The 23,550-nt window shown below is 35.4% G+C and overlaps 1 protein-coding gene across 7 annotated transcripts in view; it reads right to left on the bottom strand.

Moving 5' to 3' along the window:
• The window catches only part of LOC105471332 (CCR4-NOT transcription complex subunit 4), a 143,307-nt gene that overhangs the window by 41,275 nt on the left and 78,482 nt on the right, over positions 1 to 23,550 (bottom strand). For 4 of the 7 annotated variants that reach the window (XM_011723772.3, XM_011723771.2, XM_011723775.3 and 1 more), the window contains 5 exons: positions 19,752 to 19,949; positions 12,403 to 12,489; positions 11,562 to 11,663; positions 10,713 to 10,838; positions 7,759 to 7,892 (listed from right to left, as the gene is read on the bottom strand). In XM_011723772.3, the coding sequence (XP_011722074.1) occupies positions 7,759 to 7,892; positions 10,713 to 10,838; positions 11,562 to 11,663; positions 12,403 to 12,489; positions 19,752 to 19,949 (647 nt within the window). The remainder of the gene's footprint in view (positions 1 to 7,758; positions 7,893 to 10,712; positions 10,839 to 11,561; positions 11,664 to 12,402; positions 12,490 to 19,751; positions 19,950 to 23,550) is intronic. The other 3 variants (XM_011723774.2, XM_011723777.3, XM_011723779.2) reach the window with 1 other exon arrangement.

Genomic DNA, 23,550 nt, shown 5'->3' with positions numbered 1-23,550 from the left:
ACACAGCTGGGTCTCAGTTTGGATTTGTAAATGTTCAGCCAAGTTTTGATTTCTTCTAACTTGCTCCAAAGGCAATGCTTCAATTTTACTTTCTTTTACTACTTCCTTAATGGTGATGATTGCTTTAAAACATTTGCAACATAAACCAATTACATAGTAGAAGAATCAAAGAAAAAACATTTTCAAGGAGCGGGGTGGACTAAAAAAAAAGAAGGTTCAGTTCTTCTGCTTACCAAATTCAAAAGAAAAACAGTCAAAGTGACTTACTGATTTTTACTTGCATTTTAAACAAAAGATAAAATTTACTTACATTTTAAACATAAAATTTACATAAGAATAAAAGTCAATATAACAGACATTTCCAAATTTCAGTCATGTTACTGTATACACAAATACATATTCATTTTGCTTCTAAATTAAATACTACCACAGATAATCATTTCAAAGAATCTATCTTAATTTTACCGTTTACCAGAGTCCCTAAGTAATTCTGAGATATATTTAAACACTTGCTAAGACAAAGGATATATTTAAGTTATCAACAGGTAAAACTTGCCTTTACAGAATATACTTTGACACAGGCTTCAAATACACATTAACATTTAAAGTATTACTTTGCTACTAAAACATGGCCACATCTAAGTGGTATAATTAGCTATTAACAGAATAAGAAGCTGGGTGCAGCACGACGTGCCTATAGTCCCAGTTACTCAGGAGGCTGAGGCAGGAGATCACTTGACCTCAGGAATTAGAAGCCAGCCTGGGCAACACAGCAAGATCCTGTCTCTTTAGAATAAATAAAAAAATAAAATAATAAAATAAAAGGGCACGAAAAATACACCTCATTAAACCTAGAATGATTGTAGTTGTGTAAATATGATTTTAATTAGAATTTTCTCATAATCCCCTGATCTACTTAACACAAATGAAAATAAATGTTTTGGTAACTATTAAGTACAAAGAACTTGTTTTTAATAATAAGGTCAAAATATGGACATCTACTATCCTAAACACATCACAAAATGTGGTAACCTTTCAAAAACAGCAAGTCTCCACTTATTCATAAATCCTGTATTTCAGTAATACACTTAATATTTTTAAAAGATTTATATTTAACTTAAACCTAAACACACTTATTTGCTTTACTTTTATTCTAGTAAATAAGGGCGCATACACATACAACCCTATCTTTAACTGCCCTTTAACCCCACACTCATTCCACCCCACCCTCTGGAACAAATGCTTTAGACAAGTGGTTCTAACTTCTTTTTTGACCATATTCTAGTTAGGTGGGGCAAGATATCCCAGTTCACTTACTAGTTTTTCACTGTATATGCACATATGCACTAACTCTGTATATAGCCAAATACAACATAGGAAGAAAACTTTTTAAGAGAAATAAGGAAGATTCTGAGATATAAACTCAGAAAAATCTAGTAATCCACTGATTTTAATGTAAATATAAAATCTTAGCAAACTTTAATTCACCTACTTAATTTACTAGTCCATTTCTCATGGCACCTGACCATATTTTGAGAATCACTGCTTTATTCCACTCCTGAATTCACCTCTAATATATCTAGAGGTATCAGCAGACCAGTGCCCTCTACACCAATATTTAATTGATAACTCTTTTTAGGTCAGTCCTCTCTCTCAAAAAATGTGCACAGGTGCAAAACTTTACATAAAATTTCAGTGTTCACAAATATCCTGAGGCCTATTCATAATCTAACAATCTCTGCTTGAGACTTTTTTCTACAAATCTATGAACTATGCCTTTTCTAAATCTCAAGAGTTTTACCAAATAATGTCAGGGTATGAGAACAGAATTCATGCGGTGACCACTCCCGTTCTGCTGAATTAATAAGGTACTCTGACTATACCTTCAGTCTATCAGAGATTATACTTGATTTTCAGTAAGGATATACCTGTAATTTTATTTTAAAAGATGTGTACTCCTTCTCAAATGTAATAAAAATTGATAAATTCCTACAGAAGCTTCACTTTCACCATTTCTCTAGCTAATCCATTACTGCCACCAATCTGTGGCTCAGAGAAAGTTTTGCTAAAAAAACATCAATTCCTTGGAATTTACAATCCATCCACTACATCTGTCTTCAGGTAATAAGCCTCAAGCACCAGAGATTTTCAAAATCAAACTACATAGTTATGGCATAGTTTCATTTAAGCGAATTTGATTTATGTTTTAAAAACTTTTTACTAAGAGTTGCTCTTAAGAATTTTACCTCTTCTAGACTGAAGAGTGGGAGAATGAGGGATGAGCTTGGACTTTAAAGTCACAGAGACTTTGATCAGAATCTTGTCTACTGCTTATTTGTGTGGGATACTGGTAAACTGTTTAAACTCTTTGAGACTTGGTTTTTTTACCTGTAGTAAGAAAACAATATATACCACACAGGCCTACTGAGGATATTAAATGAACACAGAAGACTCAAAACCTTTATTCCACCCTCGTTCCACCTAAGTCTAAAGCTGAACATCTCCATTTCCTCAATGATGACTTGTTTCAGCCACAATAGCAAGTCACAACCACTTACACTGACTGATCTGCATACCCCACAATTCTTGTAACTAGGCCTGCTCACTGTCTTGGGCACAGCAGCCTACCTAGTTACTATTCCTTTCACAGCTGGTACTTAAATAGCATCTCAATCTAAATGAAGATATTTCAAAGCACCAAACTTAAAAATAATAAAATAGCCAGTCCTTAAGCATCATTACTGCAAGGCTTCATCACTTCCCCACTCTCATTACTTGTATTCATCATTTCAAAGCAACTTATTCATAGCACATACATAGTTCAAAACTCATTATGACTGATACACTCTCGAATTCATAATAATGAAGGGGAGCAGATGATAAATTCCTTTTTTAGAATTTTCTGCTCACTAGGTGAAACAGGAGCAAAATATATTATAGAAAAATTCACTTACTAACATATATGTGTATACGGGGACCATGTCAGGACCATGTCAGGGTTCACTGAGGATTAATAGCTATGGTACTCTTAAGATTTGTACTCTGGCTTAATTGAAAATAAGAGAAAATCACATTTTAAGCTTAGTGTCTCAATCTATAAGGTTCCAGGCTTTGCTTTCTTGCAATTCTTTCTGTAAAACTGCTACCCACTATCTAGGAATGCCAAGAAATGTGTAAATGAAACCCTTCTTTGAGTTTTTTTCCTAGAAAGTTTAAGTTTTAACTTACCTTGAAGAAGAAGAAACCTATCTCTTGGGTAGGACCTTGGAAGGAAAGAGTTACACTGCTCATCACTCTAATTTGGCAAGTCTTTCCTGTGAGAAGAAATCTTATCTAAAAATTCATCCCTACTACCTACTGCCTCTGTATGCCTACCCTGGGTAATGGCAGTGTGGAAGTGGAGACCAAAGCACACGTTTCGCTATGACTGACAGTCAGCCAAAGGCTTACTCTCTGTAACTTGGGCCATTAATTGTCACTTAATAAACTCGGGTAACTGCATTAAAACAGAAAACACTCCCCACCTTGCCCCGCAAAAAAAAAAAAAAAAAAAAAAAAAAAAAAAGTTTCTATATCATGTACTTATGCAAAGCATGTACATCTATGTCAAAATTTGCTCTGGCCAGGCACAGTGGCTCATACCTGTAATCCCAGCACTTTGGGAGGCCAAGGCAAGCGAATCGCTTGAGCCCAGGAGTTTGAGACCAGCCTGGGCAACATGGTGAAATGCCATCTCTACAAAAAAGAGAAAAATTAACTGAGTGTGGTGGTGTGTACCTGTAGTCCCAGCTATTCAGAAGGCTGAGGTGGGATAATAGTTTGAGCCTGGGAGGTCAAGGCTGCAGTGAGCTATGATCGCATCACTGTGCTCCAGCCTAGGTGACAGCAAGACTCTTAAAGAATTTTTTTTATTCTGATTCCAGCTGAGGTTCTACAGCACTGGCTTTGGGCAAAATTAGTAAATAAGTTTACTTGTTTTATATTTCCTCTTTTCCTCCTGTTTCCCCCTTTACAACTTGTGGCTTCTAGACATTCTCCTGCTACCAACACAGTTATGAATGTGCTCTACAGACTACCTGACTATAATAAAAGGCAAAGCCAATAAAATATTAGCAGATCTATTAATAACTGATCACGAAAATAAGTAAATAATATAGTTTGAATGTATGTCCCCACCAAATCTCGTGTTGAATTATAATCCCCAATGTTGGAGGTGGGGCCTGGTGGGAGGCATTTCAATCGTGGGGGTGGACCTCTCATGAATGGCTTGGGCCATCCCCTTGGTGATGAGTAAGCTCTTGCTCTGAGTTCACAGGAGATCTGGTCATTTAAAAGTGTATGGTACCTTCCCCCACAACCCCCTCCCTCTTGCTTTTGCTGTATATGATATGCCTGCCTCCTGCTTTGCCCAGAAGCCAAGTGATGTCAGCACCATGCTTGTACAGCCTGTAGAACTGTGAGCCAATTGAATCTCTCTTCTTTATAAATTATCCAGTCTCAAGTATTTCTTTATAGGAATGCAAGAACAGACTAAACACAGTAAAAGCTAACTACTTGTTATAAATGCCAAAGATACTTTTGGTAAATTGCAATATTCATTTCTAATCTAAAGGAAAAAAGTCTCAATAAATTAGGAATAACAAGGTATTTCATAGTGTGATTAAAAATACCCATCTCAAGTAAATGATCAAAATCATCCTTAAAGAGTAAATAAAACACTAGAGACATCCCCATAAAAGTAAAGTATGAGGCAAGAACACCTGCTAGTGCTACCAGTCTAACACTGTTTTTGCATTGTTTAGCCTAAGGATTTTTCAAACAGAAAGAGGTGGTAGGAGATCCAATACAGTAAAACAGGAAAAAGAAAATCTTTCCTGAAAGGCACAAGAGAGATATGCTATGCTAATGGTTGGGAGAAGTCAATGTTTTGTTTTTGTTTTTTTGTAGAGACAGGGGTCTTGCTTTGTTGTCCAGGCTGCTCTCGAACTCCTGGCCTGAAGTGATCCTCCTGTCAAAGCCTCACAAAGTTCTGGGATTACAAGCATGTGCCACCAGGCCCAGCCCAGTGTCATAGAATATAAATTCTTCCAAAACTGACTTATAAATTCAACGTATTTTGAAACACAAATAATTGATCAACTGATTGGGGAAGTTCATATCTCTATAACTCATATAAAACTTTTAAACACACAAATAAAACATGGGAAACATATAAACTCACTGTGCATAAAAAGTCCACTCTGTTAATCAAATACAAGTTAAAATGAGACAGCTTTTTTTGTTTATCAAATTGGCAAGTATGCAGAAGGAAAAAAAAATACCCAATTCAAGGAAATAGGTACTCTCATACTCTGACTCAGCAGTTCTATTTGCAGGAACAATCAAAGCTATAACCATTTATATGTTACAACCATGTAACATTTATATGTAAAGATGTTCATGACAGTGTTATAAATAATAACAAAGTCAACATAACATACAACAGCAGAAGACTGGCTTAATAAATTTAAAATATGAACATATAGTGAAATACTATGTAGCCATAAAAAATTATGTTTTAGTGACATGGGGAAATTATTCATAATAATGTGTATTAGGTTTTCAAATGTAACAAACCAATGTACTCTGTGTATAATGGTATACATGCATTCACAAGAAGAAAAAAGACTAAGAAAATACACAATGCAAGGAATTAGTGTATAAGAAAATACATTAACACTTTACAAATTTATATTTTACAATAATTTGTATTTATTCATGCATTCATCTTTCAACCTACTTATTGGGGTTCAGGATTGCAGGTGGCCAGAGCCCATCCTAGCAAATCAGAGGGCAAAGCAGGAACCAACCTTGGCAGGGTCCCCTCACACACATAAACACTCACACTCACTCACAATGGGATAATTTGGACATGTCAATTCACTTAACGTGCACAGCTTTGGGATGTGGGAGGAAACCAGAGTGCCTAGAGAAAATCCACGCAGACATGGGGAGAACAGGCAAAGTCCACAGAGGCAGTGGCCCCAGCTGGGAATCGATTTTTTTCTCATCAACATTGTAACAAAACAACACTGAATGAAAAGGCATTATTGGAGGGCATGCTATACACAAATCACTTTCAGTGAAAAGTTCTGGGTATTAAGATAATATGTAATATTCATTTTATTCTGTATGCTTTCATAAATTTTTCATATTTACTTCAATAAAAACATATTAGTTTTATATTCAGAAGACAACAAATGTTATTTCAAAGAGATCATCTAAATTTTAAATTTTTGCTCTGAAATCACCAGGGGCTATAAAACGCAGAATATGAGTTAAATTAGAATGACAACATTTTCAATGCAAACAATGATGTGCATAAATGTTAAAAGTATCTGAAATAAACCACTGTTTACTACAATAACTTCATTCTTATACTAAGCACTACAGAGATGGCAACCAGTAAGGTAAATAATAGCATATGGTTTGTCATAAAATAACCATACAGGGTTAGAAAAGGGTGGGTACAAAAGATTAAAGGAAAAGATCAAAGCTTGTCAAACCAGAAAGATCTGTTTTGACTTAGCTTTTATTCTTAGCTTTGATATAAACAAATTTTACATAGTTTGCTATACAGTAACTTTATATTTTGCTTTGTGGTCTATTTTATATTTATTTATATTTACATACACATGTGCATATATGTTTATATATATAATTTGGTTTTTAATAATTTAAATAATCTTTACTATCAAAATGAATAAACACAGACTTCACAATTTAAAGACAAGAATGTGTTTTTGAAGAAATGGACTCAGACAATAATCCATTTAGTTATTATTAGCTATATTTGAAAATAGTTCTTACATTATTTTAGCACCCAATAGACACTGGGCTATAATATTTAACACCTAGACATTAAAACAACATTCAAACAAATTTAACTTTGGAATTTAAAAAAAGATCATCAACATAAATTACAATATTTACTTTTAAAATTCATTTGATAAAAGTTAAACTTATCAAATAAAAAATAACAAAAATCCTAACACATCAAATTTAACGAAAGTTCAGAATAGAATAAAATCCCCAAATTATTATACTTATTAATATGATTTTCTGACAGGCCATAACAAAATATAATCCAAGATATGAAGATCACCATATCAGAATGAGACTCTCTAACTGAAGATTATAAATTTATTTAAGCATTGACACAATCTAGTTTACCCAAAACCACAATGAGGTAGAAGATAGGAGATGACTGGTCTAAGATGAGTAAGATTCTTAATGTGGGATACTCCCTTCATTTACGGGATTTAAATAACTTTAGTGATTCCTGGAACTAGATATTCTTGAATATTTGTGTCCCCAACACACAAGGCTTCCTTCAGATAACACCTACTTTCCCTTTTATAGTATTCTCCCCCTAATTATATCAAGAGAGACCTCAATTAGGTAATCAGTGCCTTTTAATACCTAAAATCTCTTAATTTTCTCTTTAACAAGGAAAGTATTCCCTGGGCTCAGAGTAGTCTGCAAATCACTGCAAAAGGTGAACCCATCAAAAAGCTAGTCTGAAGTGTTACCAGGGAAGAGTAGGCAGCAAACATTCAAACCCAGAAACTGTGACTCAACATTTCCCATACAGCTAAACAGTTCTGCATAAACGATAGACCTTGTCAACAAGGCTTTTGCCTGAAAAAGATCTAAAATGAAAAGAGAAGATCAACTGATAAGAAGGTAAGATGTCTGACTATGAGTATCAATACTTACGTATCGTACCTCTGCAGTGGTGTCACTTTGTTCTTATTTTTATCAACTGAACCCGTAGATAGCTGAAGAAAATTGGGATTTAATTTATATAATTCTTGAAGTAGCTTCTGTTCATATTCTTGGTGTTTACCCGCCTAATGAAAGAATAAATTAAAACTGCAGTGGGATTCACAAAATGGCTGGTATAAAATACTGAATAATCTTCTGAATTATTAAATATATTCTAAATAAAACAAATAAGATTTTTAAAAAATAAAACATTAAATAAATGAAATTTAAATAAATTTTTAAATAAAACAAGTAAGAGAAACCTGTGAGGATATCACAAAACTTCTAGATCAATGAAAGTCATTCCAACAAAATTACATGATATATATCTGATAAATTAAGGCATTTCATCAACCCATTTATTGTACAGAAAAGCATATTAAGGGGAGAACATTTTTGCTAGCTCAAAAAGTGTAAGGTCCACTTTAAACCTACTTCCAAGTCTTTAATGTAAGAATTAAGTCTTGTAACAGGTCATTACTGAGTTTTCCGAAAAATCAGCCAAAATTCATGAATCTCCTTTTTAATTTGGAGATTAGCACTTGAAGTAACACATAGATGAACAGTTTTACTATATTCTTCATTATCTTGACACTAAGTAAAACTTCCATGAATTAGTTTTTACTTTCTCTTTTCTTCTACGGTTATCAAACGTAAAATAAAAATTAATGTATTTTAAACTCTAGACCAAGGGTCAGCAATTCACAGCCAGTTGCCTGTTTTTGTAAATAAAGTTTTACTGGAACACAGTCATGCCTATTCATTTACTTGGCTGTCGTTCTGCTACCGAGGCAGAGTATAGTAGTGCAACAGAGGCAGAGTAAAGTAGTTGTGACAGGAGACTACATACACAGCTCAAAAACCCTAAAATATTTACTAACTAGCCTTTACAGAAAAAGTTTGCCAACCTCTGCTCTATACACAAGAGAATGCTATGCTTACTCTAGCTGGGTAGGTATACATCAAAAGGCAATGTCACAAATATTATGGGAAAAATTAGTCAAAGATTGCCTGTGGAAGCTAATTAGACACAAAAATAAATGATAATGAAATTACTTTGAGTATCGTTTTACTATTTGCATGTATATCTAGACTGGAAGAATATTTTTACTTACCTTCAGGGATGTTAACTTTTTAAAAATTATGGTCTAAATAGATGTTATACAACAAAACCAAAACGGAACAAATCAAAACAATAACAAGTGAGGGCAATTGCATTTAATTGGGCGTAATTATGTCATATATACTGCACAATGCATCGTTCCCTGTTCTGAGAGGCAACTTGCTTGTTTCAATTGGACCTATAAATATTTCCTATGACACTAAATTTTGAGTTATGCAGTAACAAGGAAAGATTTTTTGATTTTTGCCATAAAATTTATTCAAATTTCTTTCCTACATCAAGAAAGTGTTTTAACAACAACAACAAAAAATCCCCTTTTAAAGTAATTTTAAACTCAGCTACAGAAGAGCAAGATAAATTCAGGACAACATTATGAAATAAGTTTTAAATTATTTTTAAAAATACATTAGATTTGAAATTTACATTTTTAAAACACGAAAAGTCTTGAAAATTATTTCTGGAATCAATACTTCAGGAGATACGGCTTTCACTAATATCTGTGGAAAGCCATAAAGAGCTCAACTTGATATTAAAATGACTCTACAGGGGCAGTTCATAAAGACAGGTTAAATCCCATTACAAACAAGTTCCAAAGGACTGCCCATACATTTTATTTTATTGTTTAATATTACTTTAAATGAGATCAACTGGGTGGGACTTGAAAATTCTGATAGAAATTGACAGGAAATGTGAATAAAGTATACCCTCTACTAATTAAAATTTAGTTTGAAATGGTTCTACCTTAGATTTCATTCAAGAAGGTTTCATCCAAAAAACAAAAAAAGCATTTTTTAAGAAATCAGTTAAGCCATCTGTCCTTATTAAATATCAGATAGATCTTATTTGAACACTGTTTTTGAATGATAAAGACCATACTGTCAAGAAAACTCTGATGTATTTATTATAATGGGATTTAATCTGTACTAGCTCCAAGTCAAAAAAGGTAATACTCCATTTAACAATCTTTTCTTAAAGGAGCCCCTACCAGACTTTCTCTAGTTTGACCTGGAGAATGAAAGGTAGCAATGAATGCCCCCCACCTTCTAAATGAGAAGTATTCCTGAAAAGTCCACAGCAACAATCTGAAGTCCTCATCTACAATAGGGAAGTGCAGCATTGTGCTTTGGTATAATCCTCATTTAATATGTCGTATGGTCAACATTTTTACTTGTTAAGGCATGTTTATACTACAAATTGAAAGGAGACAGGAGAAGAGGAAATGTAAAAAAGAACATAGGATATTAAGCCTTCAATTCACCCTTTACAGGATACTGATTTAGTGGACACTTCCATGGGGAGAATAATTTTGTAAAAATAATATTAGTTTATCAGCACTGTTTGACAGTATTATTTTCTAGCAAGCTCTGTAACGAGTATAGATTGGTTTAACGAATAATTACAATATCCCACTTAGCTTTCATTTTGTTGACATTCCTCTTAAAATAGCATTTCCCAAAGTGTTTTCCTGGTCAACTAAGTTCTGGTTGTAAATTCCCTTCGTGGATATGTATTAGCATATTAAGGACTCTGAGCAGTCTTAAAGCAACCTGTTCATCTTCATTAATCTAGCATTTCAAACTTAGTTGACCAAAGACACATTTTTATTGTAACAATATCCTGCAGAACTCACCTTCCATTAAACACTTTGTTTGGAAAATGCTACTTTAAAGTAATATCAGTTTTTACAAAATCAAATCCATAGTTTTTGCTTTTGCAATTTTAACTAATAAAAAAAAAAGTACTCCCTTTTCTGCAAAGTCGATAATTCACATGACTTTACTACCTGCATTTCCTCTTTTGTGAAGCTGGCCGCCTCATCCCCCAATTCATGAAGATACATGCAGTCAGGTTTTGGACACTGCATATTCTTTAAGAAGTAACTGCAGTATTTTGTTGTACCTAAAGATGCCTGCAAGAGGAAGAGGGGTAAAGGAAAAGAAGACTCAATGTGAACTGACAACACAATAAGAATCTCCATGTTTAGTGTTTTCAGGTCACCTAAAATGAGGCACAAACATGACAAAACAAAAAATATGGCTGCAAATACTAGAGAACTAAACTATTATTAGCAGGATTTATTATAGATGAGGCTCATTTGGAAGAACTAAAGGAAACATCTGTCTATGGTTTCCAAAACTTGAACACCCAAATCTTCCCCAAATATCAAGAGAGGAGATAGACCAAAAAAATCTGTTCCACATTATGAGTGGTTAGACACATAAGAAGGCAAATTCCTTTTTCTAATTATGCCATCCTTCTTCCATTAACCATAAAGCTTTGCTTAGTGGGACTCCTCACTCAAACCTGAATCAATGTCCATATATTTAAAGACTACCTATTTCTGAAGAAAATAATGGTTCTATTATCACAAAATAAAATATATGTAAAAATGCAATATTTTAAAAGATTATCCCCTAATAATGAATGTGTTTATTCCTATCTGGTAAAAGAGGACCCTACAGAAATCAGCAGTAAACAAATTAGCTATAATAGATGGTATGGAACCCTAAGAGAAACTCTTCAAATTAACCGTCAAATTTAATATATAAATGCTCAGTTCTCCTCTACTTACTATATTTTATCTCATCTCCCTTAAAAAAAAAAAAAAAAAGGATCAAGAGGATTATATTACCTTAAGTGTTCTGCCATCTACTACCACATTGTTGACACACTGTATGGCTCTGAGAGCATCTTCTGACCGGATATAGGTTACATAAGCACTGGCACTTGGACCCTAAAGTGAAAAAATCCCATTCCACTGTTATTAGTTTCAAATTAAACGATACTAAAAAAATTGTACTGCAACCTAGGGAATTCTAAAGCCCTTGACTGCTACTATTACTAATGACAATAATTAGTAGTAGTAGTGGCAGTTTTGATTAAACACTAAACTAGCTCATTTGAAAGTAATAATACTCAATGAATTTTATCTGATTTTAAGAATACTGTAATATATGTGAATAAAATATTACTTTGGCTTGGCATTTATTTTTTTAAAAAGTCATTTGACAGACTCGTCAAGGTTATTAAAAAATTAAAATTTAGATTAAAAAATAAGATTTAAAGACTATGTCAAATTATGTTCTCTCAAAAATAAATGCAATCTAGAAAACCATTCTGATAACACCAGCATAACAAAGATACTATTTTCAATATCTGAAAATATTACAGATTAGAAATCACTATCTAATCCTCATCTAATTATTACATTGCCTGATAGCAGACTCACCTCCCCCTCCCCTTTACTCCATCACTAAATGTTTGTTTTATTATTTCTCTCTTAATTGTTAAGTCCTAGAAGGGTCAAATAAGCACCAAAAAATCCCCCACCCCACCAACAGAGGTCACTACACTGCTTAAGTCCTTGTCCCTCAAGCTTTCTAATCAGAGAGCAAAGTTTCATTTCCTTTGGAACAGCCCAGGTCAAGCACAGACCTTAGGGAGGAAAGGCAAACATCCCTAAAATTAGTTACCTGTGAGCCTGCATATGATGTGCTATTATTGATGACAACTTTATGTATTTTACCAAACTTCCCAAAATATTCTGGTCGTTTTAAAACCTATAAAAGAAGAAGAAATAAGGTATAAACTGTCCCCATTTTCAACAATTTTATCCTTATAATGGAGACATTCATCATCCCTCTTCAGCAAAAGGAAAATAATAATTTTTAAAGTTTTCTAATAAATGTCACTACCTCCTAATTGCAGTTTGTATAGCTAACCTACAGGAAATCAAGAGTCTAAAAGCTATTCTTTTCTTGACCCACTGAACAGAAACTGAGACTCACTAATTGGTATTATCTACTACGTTCTACTAACAGCTCCAGTATCTATGGGATCTTACCTGTACAGTATTCTTAAATGCAAAACAGATCAAAGATCTTAAGTACACTGCCATTAAGAGATGATCTTATACGAAAGCAATTCTTCAAAAACAATGACCAGAATTATGTATTAAAGGTAAAGACAGAATTGAAAGAACAGACATAGAGACAGTCTTTACTCATAAATCTATTGTATATAACATTGTTTATAAATTACACATTTCAAATAACAAGAGTGCCCACTCAACCCTCTATGCTTTATGATTTATCATTGTGCATACAGTTTCCCGTGTCAATCAATTTTACCAATCTCATCCGTCTCATGAGGTTTTTTCTCTACTTTTCCTGGTACTTAACATTTGGGAAACAGATTTATATGTTTCTTTATTACCTGGTTACTTCTTGGTGGTTATTTCCCCTACGTACCTCATCTCCTTTACTTTGTGAACACTACATGCATTCTTTCAGCTTCTCTTACAAACTTAACCTTGGCTAATCTGACCAGTATGTAACTTGATAAAAAGACATCTCCCATAATTTGCAACTACCTCAAAATTTTGTTTTCCTAGAATGTACCTTTAAACCTACTGTTCCTACAATCTCTCCAAATAGCAAGCTCTCTCCAAATGAAAGCTTTCTGCATGTACCTATTCAAGTGTGTGTAAAGTATTTCTTTCCATTCATATTTGATAATATTCTTACAGACTTATAATTTAGCTATTCTGTTCTGCATTTGATAGAATCAAAGCTTCATGAATAAATCTATGGCTGGTGTATCATTAATTCTTAGTCTTCTACCTAATTAATAGAAAGTAATTAATCTTACCATATTTTATTTTAGGTGCTTGGAAGTATAAGGTAACTGTTACGTTTCCTGTAGCCAATTCTAACAGATTAGAAGGTGAGGTAATTACACTAAGTTTCAATCTTTTTTCCACCCAAAACCCCTGAGGGATATGATAGTAATAGTGGCTAACACAATGACCCTTAGGTTATTCGTAGCAAAGTCTCAGGGGTGATAAAGAGAGAAGAGCAGAGTTTGAAAAAGCTTTCTGGCTAGTGGAGTTTGGAACTGTATTCAATCTTCCAGCTGGATGAATACCAACTCAGCAACCAGCCTCATAGCTAAGACAGCTACTCCAAAGGGTTCAGTGAGGCTGGTCACAGGTTGTACTGCATCAGCATCATAGGTTTATGGCAGTAGTTCTCAGTGAGGGAAGCACTCAAGGGGCAGTCTGGAAATTTGTGAAAGCTTTTATTGGGAGAGACGGTTAAAGTGACTGGGAGAGACTGCTGCTGTTCAGTGGACAGGGACCAGAGATGTCTTACAAGGCTCAGGCTAGCCCCGTACAACAAAGAATTATCTGGCACAATTTCTGAATGTACTACAAGACATACCTGAAGCTGTTTATTGAGCCAGAAACAAATTCCACATTATACATAATTACAAAGTATTTTCCCAGTTTTGTCATACACTGAGTTTACAGGAAAGCAAATAATATGTAATTAGGGGATGACTACACATATTTTGTTTAAAATTTTACTAAGAGTTATCTGAGAAAAATCACATTATTGATGTTTCATGGCACCTGAGTTGCCCAATACATACACCAGTAACAATCTGCATTTGTAGCTGTCACAGTCCATGATTTTACAAATAGGTGCAAGTATCTTACTTCTTTATTACACAGGATAAAATAGTAGTTTAGAGCCTTAATATGTAAATAAATCCTCCGAAGATCTAGTTAAAATGCAGATTCAGATCCAGTAGATCTGAAGCAAGGCTGAAGAGTTTGCTTAATAAGCTTTGCAGTGATATTAATGTTACTGGCCCAGAGGCCACACCTTGAATAGCAAGGTTCTAGAGAAGAAGTGTCCAAGCATTTAAATGTAGAAATAGTCTTTTTATAACTACTTTCTTTTTATTCCTCATTTACATATACTTTTTCAAATTATGTGTGTAGACAAATTATATTATCAAGAAGTCATTTCATGAAAGTCAAGGGGTGTTACATTAGTTTTTAAAAAGTGGACACTGAGTCTGATAAGGTTGAAGGCCACTGGTTTATGGAAATGGTTTCTGGCCAACGTTTGGGTGTAACACCTTTATAACAACATCAGATTGGTATGTAATTATGATGACATGTTCACACTGCAGCCAGAATGGTACTGTCAAAGCACAAATCTAATCACATCACTCTGTTCTTAAGAACATTCAAAAGCTTTCCCCTGCCTTGAGGATAAAGTGCAAACTCCTTAGCATGGTTAGAAAGCCCTTCATGATCCATTACCACTTACCTTGGCAATCTTATCTCTGACCACTGCAATCTAATCTTCCAGCCAAACAAATCACTTGCAGATTGAGGTCTTTCTCATCCAGAAGCATCTGTATGGTTGCTGTGCCAGAAGCACTTTACCCCAAAGACAGGAGAGGGGTACATACCTCCCTCCCAAGGTGGAATGCTATCCCTTGTGCCTTCACAGCACACAATACTTCTCATCCTGTTACTTTTGTAAAAAGGAAGGTACTTCTTATTTATCTACCACTACTTGTTTATCAGTGAATGCTCAGTGTCTTAAATAATGCCTGGCATATTGCAGGTACTCAATAAATACTTACTGAAAAAGTGAACTGTCTTAGCATTAAACAAAAAGAATTACACGGATTTGTAACAATAGTGGGCCTCAAAGTATTAGCAAATGGCAAGTGGTTGACAAGAAATAGGCTGCCCAGGCAAGGGAAAAACAATGAATTTAAACTTTCCCTATTAACTTGAACACTCTAGATTCTGCCTAAACAACTAGTAAAATAGTATTCTAGTGAACAAATAAAGGGTATGGAGAGTAGACAGAGCACCCTGTACACAGGCACATTATCTATATACTCAATGTCACGATGTATTTCACAGTGGACCAGTTTTCCTACTAATATAGTAAATAAATGGCCATGTGACAGAATTATAAATGTCCAAGGGCATGCCTAGTAACCAAAATGTCTTGTTATATATTCCTTGGGAAAACAGTCAAGTATTCACAGACACTACAGAGAAAAACAAAAACTTGGTAATCAGATGGATGAATGAGTGAACAGATGAATGGATGGATGAAAAACACAGTAATCATCAACACAGAATACCCTGGAATAGGAACTGTAAGACCATGGGCAAGTCACTCAACTTCCTTTTGCCTCAGTTTCTTATTTGTAAAATGAAATGTTGTGTCTTTACAGCCGTACAGTTCATCAAACAAGCTGCTCTCCTGGGTTATCACATATACCCAGGACACTCTTATTTATGTGCTACCTAGATAACACCCATTAATTCTTGAAGCTGACCCTAATTGTCCTTTCCTCAGAGAAGCTTTTTGTCAATCTCCACACTAGCTAACTGTTCTAATATATGTTCCCAAAAAGCTGTGTACTTTCCTTTTATAAACACTCAGCACACATGTAAGCACTTAAATTCTGTCTACCCTACCAGTCTGTAAGCTTGTGTCTGGCTTGCTAACTACTTTTCCCACCACCCCCGACATCAAAATATCTAGCAAATGGTAGGCATTCAAGAATTAATTTGCAGAATAAATCAATTACGTCCTCACAAACCTAAAATTTTAGGACTTAGAAGGTGATCATCATTACCTCTGATCTAATCGTTGGCTCTAATTACCTTGTCTTCTAAGATCTTTTTTTTGTCTATCAACCAACAAATGAATACATTTGACAATCAATATTGGTATGAAGATTTTTGGTATGCAAAAATTATTTTCAAAATAAGCTTTAATTGTTCCTAAACTCTCCTATTCTGTCAATCAGAATTAGGTCAAATATCAAACTGTTCATCATCCAAAGATAAATAAATTACAAGGATCCTTCTTTGACTTGAAAGTGACGCTAACAATTTGAACCTTCTTTTGAGTTTTCTAGTGAAGTTAACTTCACTAGAAGATTTCCAAATACTAAAAAGGTTATAAAGACAAATTAAGAGAATTGTAAAAGATATTATTTAGAAGTGGTATTATTTTAAAAAAACAAAACACTTGTCTCTGATCTTTCTGGACTTTCAAGAGAAATAAAGGAAAGTGCCCATTTATTTCATTTAAGAAAATCCAATGTCCTCCCACCAAGAAAGAATTATTTCAAACATATAAAACTAGTAGAGTATATTTTTAAGCACAGACTCATGATAAAGTACTCTCTTTCAGTAGTCACCACTTAGATTCATTTCCTTCAGTATAATAGTTCAGATTAATCTTACTAGAGTTACTTGAAATGGAAATAAGAAATCTCTGTAAGTAAATAAAAAACACAGTGGCTCACACCTGTACTCCTAGCACTTTGGGAGGCCAAGGCAGGTGGATCACTTGAAGTCAGGAGTTTAAGACCAGCCTGGTCAACATGGTGAAACCCCATCTCTTCTAAAAATACAAAAAAAAAACAAAAACAAAAACAAAAAACAAATTAGCTGGGCATGGTGGCGCATGCCTGTAATCCTAGCTCTTCAGGTGGTGGAGGCAGGAGAATCACTTGAACCCAGGGGGTGGAGGCTGCAGTGAGCCAAGATCATGCACTGCACTCCAGCCTGGACAAAAAACAAACAAACAAACAACCCTCTTATAAATCACATGCCCAAAAGAAGAGGTAGGAAACTTATAATCCAAATATCATATTCAGTCTATGCCTTAATTTCATCCAAATTTTGGATGCTATTTCATATGCCTCCAGTACTACAGTTGATCAGATCCAAGATGTATTAATAAAAACAGGAACATCCATATCCAAGAGCTCTCAAATCAAGATAAAAGTTCCATTCATTTACTGGAACTGCACTTTCAGAAAGGCGAAAGTAGATTCTAGGTTGGGCGCAGTGGCTCATACCTGTAATCCCAGCACTTTGGAAGGCCAAGGCGGGCAGATTGCTTGAGCTCAGGAGTTTAAGACCAGCCTGGGCAACATGGCAAAACCCCATCTCTACAAAAAAATACAAAAATTAGCCAGGTGTGGTGATATGCACCTGTAGACCCAGTTACCTGGGGGGCTGAGGCACAAGAATCATTTGAGCCCAGAAGGTTGAGGCTGCAGTGAGCCATGATCATACCACTACACTCCAGCCTGGGTGACAAAGTGAGACCGTGTCTCAAAAAAAAAAAAAAGAAAAAACTAGATTCTAAATCAGTAAGATTAGTATGAGTAAATACTGGCATAAGTGCCCACTGGTTAGAGGAGTATATAGAAGTGCCCTGTGGTTAGAAAAAAAGTGGCTCACACCTTTTTAACTCTATTTTAGAGTTAAAAGACGGAGATAAAAGGATTAGTGCAAAGTTGAGGTGTTGTTCAAGGAAATGATCAAAGCTGAGGTAGGATTCTGTCTGCCTGGGGAATAATCACTAACTTAAAAAAAAAAAAAAAGAGGGAGAACTGGCTACAGAAGTTGAGTCATACACCTAAAATGAGCTCTTTGCTGAACATTTCTTACTGAAGAAGTTTTTTTCTGTATCAACTCTAGACCACTCCTTTGGATTTGGAAAGAACTTGGTCTCCTGAGTATCACATAACTAATGACTGCCAGCATCCCTGGACCTAGGTCCTAGTAATTCTTGAGTTGCCTCCACGTTTATCATCCATGACAGATCCTTCTTAGTAATGTCCCCAACTTTCACAGGGTCAAAATCATTTCGTATTGATTTTGAAGACCTGTATAGTTGCAACACATATAAACACATCATCAATAAAAACTATTTTTTAAAATAATCTTTTTTTTTTTTTTGAGACGGAGTCTTGCTCTGTCACCCAGGCTGGAGTGCAGTGACCGGATCTCAGCTCACTGCAAGCTCATCCTCTCAGGGTCACGCCATTCTCCTGCCTCAGCCTCCCGAGTAGCTGGGACTACAGGCACCCGCCACCTCGCCTGGCTAGTTTTTTGTATTTTTTAGTAGAGACGGGGTTTCACCATGTTCGCCAGGATGGTCTCGATCTCCTGACCTCGTGATCTGCCCATCTCGGCCTCCCAAAGTGCTGGGATTACAGGTAAATTAATTTTTACAAAAACAGACATTATACTCCTTAAAGATCCTCCTTCTGGGACCTTTAACACGCTCAGCCAAGTCCAAAGGTTCCTACCTCCTTAAGCATGTTCACTACAATCTTTCTTCTGATGGGTACCATGCCTAATATTACTTTAAACTCTTCTCAAGGATCTTTTGGAAGATCCCTCAAAACCAGCTCTCTCCTAGCAAGTAAACACTCTGCCTGTCGATCAGCTTATATTTGCCTTATCAACAATCTAGTCAGTATCTCATGGTATATCAGAAACTAAAAATTACCAGATGCTTATCTAAGGGCCTCAAGGAAAGTATGAGTTCGACATTACTCTAATAAGGCTTGTGGCGGAAGAAGAGAAAAAAGAGGTACTAAGAAATAAGGTTAAGCTCTCTCCTCCCCCTGAATGGATGACAAAGAAATTGGTCCTTTATTTCACATTACCAAATTCTCCCTCTTCCTCCAAACTGGCTTAAAATGAGTAAGTAAAGAATGATGATACAGTATAGCAACAGGTCTGAAAAACCAACAATTACTACTTGGGCAGACTTTTTAAAATCTAGGTTACTAAAATCTCTAGTGGGTTCAAGTAACTGCATCTCCACTGCTGGTCCTTATATATATACAGAAAAGAGGAAAGAAACAGAGTATTCATGTCACATGTTAGCCTTAACAGCAAAATCGAATCATTATCCAGTTTTAACAGACTGTCAGCACGTTAGAAATCTAGTTCAACTCCTTAGTTTTACAACTGAAGAAACTGAAGCCAAGACAGATTAAGACACTTGCCTAAGATCACGACTGGTCATTGGTTTCTTAGCAACTATTCAAAAGTAATTCCTTATTTTCTCCTTTAAGATATAATGTGAGGAATCACACAATTGAGCAGGGTCAACTATTATTTCCAAGTAAGACAAGGAAACAGAAAAAATATCAAGATGACAAAGAAAACAAGAGGACTCACCTCTGGGTCTGCTAGGCGCTGAGATAAACCTACAACAAAGACGAGGTTTTTTTGTACGACACGTACACTAGCCAAATGTTTGCGATTTTCTGATATTTTTTGTTTTCTCTCATTTTGTTTCTGTTTTTTCTCATTCTTTATCCTTTGCAGTTCTTCCTGGGAGAGTGGTTTATAAACTGCTGGGTCTTCTGGATATGGCTTTAAGCATGAAACAAACACAGAAGTTAGCATTAAATTAAAAAATAAAAAAACTGCATAAGTAATTATCTGATTCTCGGTGGTGGGTATGTGGGTTATTTGTTACGTTCTCCATTTATGAGAATGTTTTAATTGCTTAAATTTTTTTTATTTAATAAAAGATAAATGTTAAATAAAATAGTTCTAATAAAAAAAACTTTTGGAGTTTAGCACAGACCACTTTTAGTGCTAAAACATCTACGGTTTAAAGGCAAAACAACAACAAACCAAAATATTTAATGAAAAGCTACTACTATGTGCTAGGAGATTAATGAAGTTACACATTTGTTCTTAAAGCAATTACTACTGTGTCCGGAACATAGTAATCTCTCAGTAAATACTAGCAATCACACTGTTGTGTGATCGTTTCTTTCTTAGCATTTTGATACCATTTTCATTCCTACTATTAACGCCAGGGCTACTAAATGAGGGCTCTGGAGACAGAATGCTGGCACTGAATCCTAGCTCAGCCATTACTATCTGAGTGACTTTGGTAAAGTCATATGACCTTTCTACCTCAGTCTTCTCATCTGTAAAATGGAAACTTCAGTACTTTATTTATTCACCTATAAAGTGATTAACACTGTGTCCTGCAGGTAAGTATTCAAAAGCCAATTATTACTACTAAAAACAAATAGTTCATGATAAATGGAAGATGCAGCACATTATTTTTTCTTCTCTTCCCCCCCGCCACAGACCCCTGCACACACAACACCAACATAGGGGCACATTAAATGCCATAATATGTTAAACTGGATAGGAAGAGATTCCAGGGATGGAGACTCAACTGGTTGGGAAATTGGCACCTATCAGAATATAAGAGTGGGGAACAACAGAAATAATGCCAAACCAAAAAAAAAAAAGGTGGAAACAAGGAATGGTGGAAGAAATAGCCACGAGCCTGAAATTTTGCTGCGATTTTAATGTAAAGTTAACTTCCATCTCTTCATATGTAAGTGTAAAAAAAAAAAAAAAAACTCTCAAATTTGTGAACATACCCAGACTAATGCTGATGGCAATTAAGAAAGTGAGGTTTTACCTTATAGTTCTCAACTTTTAGTAGTATATATCCTGAGGTCTCCAAAAACCCTATTCTTTCCCTTCTATTCCCACTTTCGATTTTAACTTACTGCTTTTTAAGAAAACTTAATACTCTTCATAGTTTATCTTATCATCAATGAATTAGAGCTGGTGACCCAAAAAAGAGTCAGGCTTAATCCTTAGCAGTTTGGTAGGATATAAACACCCATACCATTTGATTCCCACGTTAAGAATCTGGATCTTTGAGTTAGTTGATCCTGTTTGGTGTACTCCAACTTATTTGTGAGTGGAAGGCACACAAAGCAGCTTGCTTAGTAATTTACCTGATTTTGGTATGATTTTAGGACTTTCTCCAGGATCATATATAAATTTAGTATGATTTCAGAAGCTCAATAAATATGTGCCAAGCAAACATCAAAAGCTACTCTCCAGAATTGAAAACTTAGCATTTCTGTCTTTTAAAAGCCACCAAAACAAACAAACAAACACACACACACACTTTTAAAAATTAAAACATAAATTATTTCCTGCATTTTATACTTAAGGAACCAAACTGTTAAAGATCTATTAAGGTAAGTTCAGTTCCTCAATCAATTACGTAGTCTTCCACATTTAAGTTTTTTCTTAATGCTTCCTCTCAAAACTTTCTTCTCCACTTACTTTTCTGTACGTACATTAATTATCTCTTTCAAGTCTTAATCTATCTGCCTGGATGATTTTAATCCCTTGAAGCAATTTGGAGCTCTAAAGGCACAAATGTAAAAAGATATAAAAGCAAACTACATATTAACTAATTAAAATACTTTTCTATAACTTAAATTTTTCATTTGCACCTAGAAAAGATGTTTTCTACCCCAGAATTCCTGGGGTAGCTCCTTTTGAAGCGTTTACAATTAAGTTCATTTGAGGCTCACGCCTGGAATTCCAGCCCTTTGGGAGGCTGAGGTGGGCGGATCACTTGAGATCAGGAGATCGAGACCAGCCTAACCAACATGGTGAAACCCCATCTGTACTAAAAACACAAAAAATTAGCCGGGTGTGGTGGCATGAGCCTGTAATCCCAGCTACTTGGGAGGCTGAAGCAGGAGAACTGCTTGAACCCGGAGGCGGAGGCTGCAGCGAGCTGAGATTGTGCCACTGCACTCCAGCCTGGGTGACAGAGCCAGACTCCTTCTCAAAAACAAACAAACAAAAAAACAATTAAGTTCATTTCAAAGCTGTTGCTCTTCACTGACATCTAAAATAGTGATGCCCCACTGCCTGAATGGATCAAACATATGGATTGCTCCTAGTTTGGTTTCAAAGTATAGTTGATGCACTGCATTTTACCAGTCCATAACAAGGAAAGTACAAAAACTGAGATAAGCATTCAGAAACTCTCAGAGCAACTGACACTACCACAACATTCAGGTACATCACCAGTGGACTCTGCAGAATAAGATATGTTTCAATGTAGTCAAACATATGACATGAGCAAAATACTAGCCATATATAATAGCAACCTATATCAGTCTTCAACACACAGGGGAAAAGAAAGAAAAGAAAAATCTGATTCTTCATCACAGACAGTGTAAGAAGCAATGATGTAACTTTTCTGGGACTTAGATTTTTCTGAGAACTGGCAGAATGTGACAAACACCCTCAAGCTTTTTCCTTTGTTAGCATTATATGAAGTTGTATAAAATACTGATTAAACATGAGGCAAAGTCATGTAATATTTGAAAATGCACAAACACAAAAAAATTGATGGAGAGTGACACAAAAAAAATCAGGTTGCAATATCAACTCTAATTACTGATGCACCATCATGCTGAGCATATAACACTGAGTTATATTGTTGTCTGAGTCTTTTTGCTATGTTATTCCAAGTTTTGTTCCTATGGAAATATATTTCCATCAGGCTTCAAAGTCAATGCCATTGGAACATAACTGCTACATAATACAAAAGATACAAACACAGGACAACAAGAGACAGAGTATTCTACTACAATTTACCCTCCAAATATATCTTGTTCCAGTACCTTAAAAGAAGTTATAAATACTAGTTGTTTAATCTTAACACCTGAAAAATATAAAATATGCTTACCACAAATAGCAAATGCATAATCAAAAGGTTTATTAATCAAATAGCAAATGCATAATCAGAAGGGAAGGGAAGGGGAGGGGTGGGAGGGGAGGGGAGGGGAGGGGAGGGGAGAGCAGGGCAGGGCAGGGAGGAAAGAAAGAAAGAAAAATACAGGCTACAGGCTGGGTGCGGTGGCTCACGCCTGTAATCCTAATACTTTGGGAGGCCAAGACATGCAGATCACCTGAGGTCAGGAGCTCGAGATCAGCCTGGCCAACATGGTGGAAACCCTGTCTCTACTAAAAATACAAAAATTAGCCAGGTGTGATGGCAGGTGCCTGTAATCCCAGCTACTCAGGAGGCTGAGGTAGGAGAATCACTTGAACCTGGGAGGTGGAGGTTGCAGTGAGCCGAGATCACGCCATTGCACTCCAGCCTGGGGGACAAGAGTGAAAC

This window comes from Macaca nemestrina, chromosome 4 (genome assembly GCF_043159975.1).
Source record: "Macaca nemestrina isolate mMacNem1 chromosome 4, mMacNem.hap1, whole genome shotgun sequence".
Lineage (NCBI taxonomy): Eukaryota > Metazoa > Chordata > Mammalia > Primates > Cercopithecidae > Macaca > Macaca nemestrina.
This window is presented reverse-complemented; position numbering and strand designations above follow the sequence as displayed.